Here is a 9,067-nt window from a genome sequence, read left to right as displayed (position 1 = left end):
TTGAACTAGATTCGATTGAACATTCATTTCCATGTACGAATAGGATTGGTTCAGCATTTCCATAATGGAGTCCTTCCACCTCTGCTTTGTACACCCACCTGTCCACGTAGTCCCCCAGGAACAGGTAGTTGGCGTCTGGCGGGAAGCCGCACTTGTCGAAGTGCCTGAGCAGGTCCTCGTACTGCCCGTGGATGTCCCCGATGATGTTAATGGGTGCGTTCAGTTCCAAGAAGATCGGCTGTTCCAGGAAGAGAGCGCGCGACATCTGACACAGCTGTCGGATCTGGTTCTCAGGCAGTTGGACCTGAGACGAATACACGCAGCAGGGGTTTTTAGAATTCCCCATTAGAATTGAAACAGGGTAAAACAGGGTAGGTTGCTAGAATATTGAAATATTTTCAAAATCAGTAAAGTCTCACCTGCTTGCGTTCTGATGCCTATCAGACATCATCGTCATAGCTGACTGAAGTACTGCTTCTCGCCACTATTTGTAGCCGATATAGGTGGCGCTTTTGCGGCGAGAACACGATCCCAAACGTGGCTAAGTTTGTATCGCCCCTTGTTCTCGACGCAACAGCGCCACCTACATGGGCTACATATAGCGGCGAGAAGTAGCAACCCAGTCGGAAGCTCTGAGGAAGATGTCTAATTGACGTCGAAAAATAAGCAGGTGAAACTTTGCTGGTTGTGAAAGAAGAATACGGCAATATACCCTATGTTCTACCAACCTGATGAAAGTATTTTCGGATGGTAGGTTACAGTAGGTAAAGTTCGTGATGGAAATTCAAAGGGATTGCTAGACTTTGGAACGTTTCGCAACAACATGATTTCACGATGCAGTTATCGGTCAACTATATACTAATGTTTAGCCAATTATTTTCATACAGCTACATTGACATCTCTTGATATGATCACGCTTGATATGAAACTACTACCATTCAAGATTCAAAATATAACTTACATGTTTAGTCCATGTTAACTTTGAAGAAGTGACCGGAAAGAGTTGGGCTCCTTCCTATTCTAGATCTATTTGCGCCACTATCTCGCTATGCATTCATCATAAGCCTATTAGGTATTTTTTCCAATGCTTCCTTCCTCAAGAACGTTTGAATGGAATAGCACTAATGTCGATGTACGTATTCCATGTCGAGATTATCTCACACACTCCATCCAAGACTACGCAGCCCTCCCCAGAGCATTTAGGGACGAAAACATGACGGGTATTAATTGGATAGGCGGGTTAGTTGGCTGTTTCTGTGTGAACCCTTCTCGGGGCCACCGACGCACACGCACATGAGAGCATTACCGGCCCATTACTCAGGTTCTGCAGACGAACAGGGTTGACCTGTGGGTCAGCCAGCTGCTTGTTCAACCGTTACAGTAGGCAGAAGCCTGTTCTCTGTGGCACGGCGAAGCTTGGCCTGCGTGGTTCGCTATACCATTTCAAAAATGCTGTCTCTGTTTCCATCACTATAGATCTTTTTATGACACAAGATTAATTGTATGTCAATAGTTCAAACGTAAAAGCCTGGTGGATTATCTAGCACATCTGCTCCATGTCTTAGCTCAAGCTCTACCGGCCTTTCAATGAAACTAAACATTTATTTGAAGCAAAATTTGAAATTGTAGCTTTTCCGTCTGTTTGTGCCTTTAGCGCCATCCCATTTGTCATTGGATATCACCGCGTTTCCTCCCAAGTGATCTCAAAGTGCTTAAGTCATCATGACAGCCTCTCCGCTGAGACGGAGTCCGGAACAGCTGGCGGGAGATCCTCGGAAGGAATAACCGGTTGCAAGTAGCAATCCTCTGGCTGCTGCCCGGAAATTCTGGGCCCACCGGATACAAACAGAATTAAAACTATGCGTCGATGAAGGTTAGACATCAAAGTAATAAGATATGCAAAATAGAAATTACTCAATCAACTGGATACGATTTTGGGAACGGTCAATCGTTTCAAGTAGAATCCACTAACTTTTTAATTAACACTATGGTGCCCTAAATTACCATGTTTTTTAAAGACCCCAATAACTACCCACATGCCAAAATGCGTCCACATCCATCAAAAGGATCGGCAGGTATGGATCATGTACAACTAAAAACAGTACGGTGGTGAGCCTCAGCCATCGATGCATCCCGGAGGTAATCATGGCTTTAATTCTACCGCTAGCTACGTACGCGTGTTTGTTCACAAACCCTCGCCTAATATGTCGACGACATGGCGCCTGGAATAAAGTAGGCCTCACGAAACGTAATCTGCTTTTATGATAAATAGGGGTGTGAATTCGATAAAACGTTTGAGAATTAACACTGCTCCAACCCACATGGATCCAGTGAAATTGAAACTACATACCGTAACCCCATACCCGGCACGCAATCTCTCTAATGTTTCCTAAGATGTAAAACGTAAAAATGTTGGTATCAAGTTACGGTCAGTAGTTAGCTTAATTTCCCAAGGGTTTCTGAGAACTGAATGAGCATTTGATTATCCCAAGTGATATTCGTTAACTGCTTTTATAATTATCTGTTGAGTACTTCTGATTTGTAAAAGAAATGGAATTCTGTAGACGGAAATTCCCCCTTAGCTTAGTGTATCTATGAATGAAAGAATTATTGCCTCCATGTGTCCCTATGTCATTAAATACACAATTTCTCCTAAATGTTAAAGTGGGTATCCATTTGTCATGCAATGTCAATGTCAATGTAGTTGGAAAAAAATTCGAATTGTTTCCTGGTACGGGTTTATGTTGCTTTTTGTGTATACACTTGCTATTGATGTTGAAAAAAACGAATAATGATTGCATGTATATTTAAAAAAATTCTCCTAAACGTTCAGTTGGTTTCTTCGAAAAGCCAACGTCCTCGAGTAAAAATAGATCTCCACCACCTTGCAACCCTGCTTCAACCTTTTCAGACCCGTTTCCGTTCATCATAGTCAGAGGCTGCCATGCGTGCATGAAACCGCGCCAGGAGGTTTCTTACAAAGGCTAAAGGAAATGTCGACAAAGTCCAACGACCTACGAAATAAATCTGAGAAAGATATATTGGACTGAAACAAAAACCGACTGACATCTTCGCACGTGTGGTGAATTTACCAACAACAGAACCTAATTTCATATTTCAATTCCGCCAGCAGTGCTTCAAAGCAAATTGCATTAGTACGCGTTTCAGCGGACGCCAGTGCTTCAAAATCATCTTATGTATTCCCAAGCGCTACCTTTTATGCAGACATGTTGCCCTCCTTTAGACAGAAGTGTCTTAATAAAACTACCACGTACTCCAATACCTGCTTTGCATTTCGGATTTTCCTATGTGTCGCCCACGCCACCAGTAAGCGGAATTTAATCAGGCCGACCATGCAGCTTGAAACTTGAAATCAGATAAAAGAAACTGCTGATTATTTTTCTTATCAAGCTGTTAGACAGTTGTGGTGGTATCGATTTTGATTTAAAGTAGACTGTAATTTCCTTTCCCGACACGAGGGGCGGTCCTGATGTAGTAATAATACAGAAATCTTTATCGACACGACAAAAGTACAGCGACTTTCGTAAGGTCTATAATACGTAGTTACAGTACAACTAAACAGACATATGTGAATATCTATAGATATGAATAAGTCAACATATTGGGTCTAACATGTCATTTACACTACTGGTTCTACAGTATAAACATTCTTTGATATATTTGCCTATTTGTACACAGTAAGGGTTATCACCCAGACTGTAGTCTAATTCATCTATCGAACAGAGAGTAGCATTTTTAGAACAAACGGGAAGAAATGTGAACAGCTTTGTCCGTTTATCATTATATCGTGAACTGAATCCACGTTCGTCTTCGATCTCATACGTACGCCGCGCCTGACACAGTCTGTGCCGCTTATGCCGCAAGGTTATAAGGGCTGGGCTCTACTCTCTACCCTGGAGTCCAGCCTTGTTGTGCTTTTAGTCGCTCCCCGAAGGTACGCTTCCGCTAATCTCCAAGCAGATCCTACGGTAGCATAAGATAGTTTCAAAGCTGGCAGAGGAGTGAAGCCGGTCTAGGAGTGTGTTTCGCTACCAGATGGAGATTACGCTTCCCCCTCAGGGGAGCGACTAAAAGAACAACAAGGCTGGACTCCAGGCTACTACTTTCTCCACTGCCGGGTTTCTCCTGGAATATATAATATCATGTTACTCGTTAAGAGATTGGAATAACACGAACATCACGGGCTTTGGCTAGCTATAACGTGTTTTACTCACTGATGGCGTGATCACATTCATAACCACGCCGTACGTGAAAAATTCAAGCAGGGTAAGACAGAACAAACCGCCGACAAGAATCTAGGACATAATTTTCCGTAAGATGAATTTTGCTGGACACACGCAGTATTATCCCGAGAATCCCTCAGTTTGCGATCGTATGGCGATCTGATGACGTATGTCACCGAGCCCAAATCTACGTGAACGTTTACAAATATTTAACGCCTCTTCTAGTCTTCCCTACTTAATGTGCCTTATTATGGTTGTACTCGTAACTACGAACTAGAAAAATGGATCGCGAAATGGAATTTTTTTAACTACACCCCCATTAGTACCAAGGACAACAACCAGCATGTGTAATAGTCCTGCGTTCAGCACCAAGGACAGCTATCATACTGTAGTGGGCGGGTCCCCTACTGGCAAAATGTATCTGTTACTTCAGCCCACAAGTTTCGCTGGCAAGATTTAGATGCCTATCGTTTCAAGGAATTGTAGTCTAATGTTGCGAACGTTCCTTTTGAATGTGCAGAACCGTCTTATGTTGTCTTGGCGACTTAATCCTTTCAGGCAACTGTTTGCCATTTGCACCCACCAGAGATCTCCAATACCACACAAATGCCGATCTGTCTTGTATTACGGTATCGCCATTTCGCCAAAACACAGGTAATCTATTTGTGCTCTGCCTGGGGAAGATATTGTTTACAGTCCCTCCGGCGCCTTCCATCGGGGACTTGAGCTTATCGCCACAATTCACCTCTTCGAGAGAGGAACGACTATTTTTAAAGGCATTCATCTCTTATCCGGTATGAAGGCCTTTTGTGTGTTTTTTTCGAGCACCGGGAACAAGTGAGGCAGATTGAATCGTCAGTAATTAACAAAGCGCACATATGTGTGTGGCGAGCGCAAAAATAGAACAAAACCGCAGGGTGTTTCATCGGCAACTGGCTTAGAATCGTCTTCCGGAGATACTAGTATAAGGGTGATTACACAAGATGAAGCTCATTGGAAACACACGTGTATGCACCGTTCATGAGAGTGGTTAAGAGGCCAACCAACAGCATTCTGTTGGCACAGGTGGCCTCATCAACCAATATCTTATTCTTCGTGCTCCTTACATAACGTTATTATTTCTAACAATCTCCTCTCGTTTTTTTTTCAATGGATCCGCAAGGAGCATAGCATTTTAGCCTGGGTACCATCCGGATAGTAATTCGCTCCTATGTTCGCTTTTAGCAGAGAACCGACTGTATATAGTGTATATTAAAAGTCGGAGAGAGAAGCGACTGTATATAGTGTATAATAAACGTCGGAGCGAACTGCTATCCGGATCGTACCCGGGGCCGGGGTAATAACATTTGCCATCGTCAAGTAGAGTAAATTATTAAGGCTTTTGTGTTCAATCAAACAAGTAGCATGATTTGAAGTGATTGATAACCAAAGGTGCTGGGAATTACGTTGTTATTTCATTGGGTGTTGTGTATTGTCTTACGGCCACGAAAATAAGCCTACTTTCTCATCACGAATCCAGCACACGTTGAAGACTGAAAATATGAAAATATGTTTCAGAAAAGTCGGACGCGTCGACGGAAAAGCGGGGACAAGAATTTGAAACTTTCCGCTCGATAGATAAATTCAACTAAATTCTGTGAGGAGGTAACCCTTACTGTGTACAAATAGATAAATATATCAAATAATGTTTATGCCTCAGAATCAACAGTGTAAATGACACGATAGACTCAACATGTTATAGATATTCATATATTTAGGCAATGCATTTGCATACACTTGTCTGTTTATATGTAACTGTATTAATGTGATTGTAATAGAACTTACGAAAGTCCCTGTACTTTTGTTGTTTCAATAAAGAATTCTTTTGATATATGGGATATGCATGATAATTAGTATACATACTGTAAATGTAACTGGCATACATGTTCTCATTTTGTCCTCAACTCAACTCAACTACACGGCCAATATGCTACGCCTCAAAGACCTGCTATAGTTCGAATTATACATACACTGTGTCATGAACCCCGGCATTTGGAGAAAGTGATTTATTGAAAGCTTCAAATCTCGTGAAAGCACGGTCTATAAATACACCAGGCGCTCTTTTAAATATCCGAAACATTAAAATAAATCTTTAATACCTACTCGAAGGTTAGAGGGAAGAAACAACAATATAAATCACACTTCCTAAAAGCCTTCACCAGATAAATGCATCCGAAAGTCGCTTTTGGTGCCACGTCTATGAAATACTACAACCAGAAGTGACATTGCAGAGTGCAATCAATCTGAACCACAAGATACCACCGTGCATTTAGTTCTCTATCATTCGTACGCTGACCTCTGGCCATTTTTAGACTCATCGAACTTTTAAAAGGCAAATTTATATCCATGGTAACCACCTTTGACATAAGGCATCTAAATGTATCCGTTTGTAACACGAAATAAGCCTGCTTCGACCACAAACGCTTCACGAGTATGAGAGAAACATGAAAGGACGTAAGGGCGGTGCTGTCCTTGGTGCTGAACGCCGGCCTACTTATTGCATGTGCATTTCCGTACATAGAAATATACTAGTAGTTTCTTATTCTAGATACGTATCGAACGTTCTATGGTAGAATGTTATAGTATCAACTGCATAGGGCATTTTTTCAGATCGACAAACCCATTTATTATAAGCGCCTGTGAAGTCAGAGTGGCCATAAAGGCACCGATGTAAGCCCGGTCATTTTCTTTACGTTTAAAAGGGGTGGCATTTTGATTGGACAGAATGGGCTGATACGGAAACATTTTGGCGAGTCTCAACTTAAGTATACCCCTCTCATGATTCGAGTCACGGACTGTGTATATCTTCTTGTTTGATAACTTCTAGATCCAAGTATAAAGAATCTTAGCTATGTATCAATACAAGATACTAGTACTTTATCTTAGGGCGGTCTTATATTAATGGAGAATAACACGCGCCAGAAGACCGAACGGCTGGCCGCGAGTAAGCCCCCTTGTACGTCACTTCGATCGGTTCGTGTCGACACGGAAGCCTGTTTTTCCATGTAGCAAAATCCTGCTCCTATCTACTTCTATCAATCTTCCCTTCAAACCTGACTGCCAGGAGGGAAAGGAGGGTCTCGTGGGACCGTGTTATATCCTTAAAACGGACGGCTATACGTAATACCCGGATAATCACTCTGTCCGCATGCATGACGTTCTCCAGATTTCTCTGTTTACAAACTTGTAAATAGAGCGAGCAGTATTTACCTTTGTTTACTCCCGTTTTGTACACCACAGACGTATGACATATATGTGGACGAGTATGAACAGCCTACTCTGCGAGTATTCAGAGTGCTAGTCCGCGGCGAGTGAATGGAAATTTGATTGGACTCTCACTCCTCGCAAGTATGTTGAAGTCTTCCACACGAATTAAAGTGGATGACATCCCAGTCTACAAAATCCTCGCTAAGTACCTTTTCTTGCTGAAGGGCAGGGAAGAGGACATGTCAGATACCCAAGGTCACAGTGGAGCCTTTCTCTTAATTATCAACAGGCAATCAGAGGGTCCGTGACACGAGCCACGCCCTGCACTAAGCCAATTTTGTGGGTTTGGTAATTTCCTCGCACATAAAAACTGGGGCATTTAAACAACACAATATAAGAATAATGACTTTTACGCGCAGTGTTTTTTATTTCATTACTTCCATATCCAACCTTAATTCTCCAGTTGAATACTTCAGGCAATTGGCGCTGTTACGCACGGTGCGTAATTTTCATGACAAGAGGAGCGGTTAATAGCAGTCATGCTGTGTCACTTCGCCTCGCAGACTCCCTAGATTGCACGTAAACGTTTCATTTGGTTTTCATTGTGTGAAGCCGCCTCTAACCAGACAAGTGTCGGTGAATTTAAACTTTTACTTTAGGGGGCAAACCGCGTCGTCAGTCAGTCCTGGCGCGTGGCTTGTTGTGAACCCGTGTGTGTGAGTTGTTTTCCTCCAAATGTAATTTGTCTGCATCAGCAGGTGATGACGAAAATATATGGCGGAGACGGAGTCAGTGGATTTTGTTCAAATTTCTCTCCTGGAACAGTCGCCGTCAGTACGATACTTTCATCATCACTTTCCGTGTGTCTTATTCGCGAGAGGTTATTTCTAAGAGACATGTTGTCAGTCAGACAAGCGAGAGGCAACATATACAGAAACGTGAGATGAAACGTTCGGGACAGGAATGACGGAAAGGTGTGACCCACCTGTTTCCCGGGGTGATTCCGCACCGCCAGAAGCTCCCCCAATAACCAGTCAACGTCCAGATCATTCTTGGTGCTGCACATGGGGCCAACGCCGCCGCCAGAACCCGCCAAGCCGCCCAAAACGCTCGCCCGAACACCGCACCGGCAACGGAAAGCACACGGGAGCGGGGAGACGTTGGATCGGCGGGCTGACAGTATGAGCAGGGCGGATGTTCAGACAGGCGGTAGAAAACGTGCCGAGAGCAGGTGTTCCTTTGCTGTAGTACCGGCGACCTGTGTCTGGTGGCGCTTGAAGGATACACGTACTAGTATTTCTTGCTTGGTAAAAAAACAATCATGCGTCCGGGTAATAATGGCCTAACATAGGTGTAACATTCATCAATATAGCTAGTTATCTTTTTGTGTGTAGTATTTAGTTGTTAGCTAATGATTGTTAAAATATCCGAAAATAATTTCATCAGGTCGGTAGAACATAGCATATTGGAGATTTCTTTTGCACAACCAGAACGTCTCTTAAGGTGGGGTCACACATGCGTATATATTTTAGTCCGTATGAGGCGCGCATGGAAGAATTTAGGCCCACCAGGCCCCA

General features: G+C 43.0%; 1 protein-coding gene across 1 annotated transcript in view; it reads right to left on the bottom strand.

Annotated features, from left to right (window-relative positions):
• LOC118428744 (serine/threonine-protein phosphatase alpha-2 isoform-like) overlaps positions 1–8,984 on the bottom strand; it is a 24,747-nt gene extending 15,763 nt beyond the window's left edge. The window contains exons 1-2 of the mRNA XM_035838933.1: positions 8,476–8,984; positions 99–304 (exon numbers count right to left, since the gene is read on the bottom strand). Coding sequence (XP_035694826.1) covers positions 99–304; positions 8,476–8,556 — 287 coding nt within the window. The 5' untranslated portion in view covers positions 8,557–8,984. The remainder of the gene's footprint in view (positions 1–98; positions 305–8,475) is intronic.
• Positions 8,985–9,067: the final 83 nt, after the last annotated feature.

The sequence above is a fragment of the Branchiostoma floridae genome, chromosome 13 (assembly GCF_000003815.2).
Source record: "Branchiostoma floridae strain S238N-H82 chromosome 13, Bfl_VNyyK, whole genome shotgun sequence".
Classification (NCBI taxonomy): Eukaryota; Metazoa; Chordata; class Leptocardii; order Amphioxiformes; family Branchiostomatidae; genus Branchiostoma; species Branchiostoma floridae.
The sequence above is the reverse complement of the archived record's forward strand: the minus strand, read 5'-3'. Positions and strand labels throughout refer to the sequence as shown.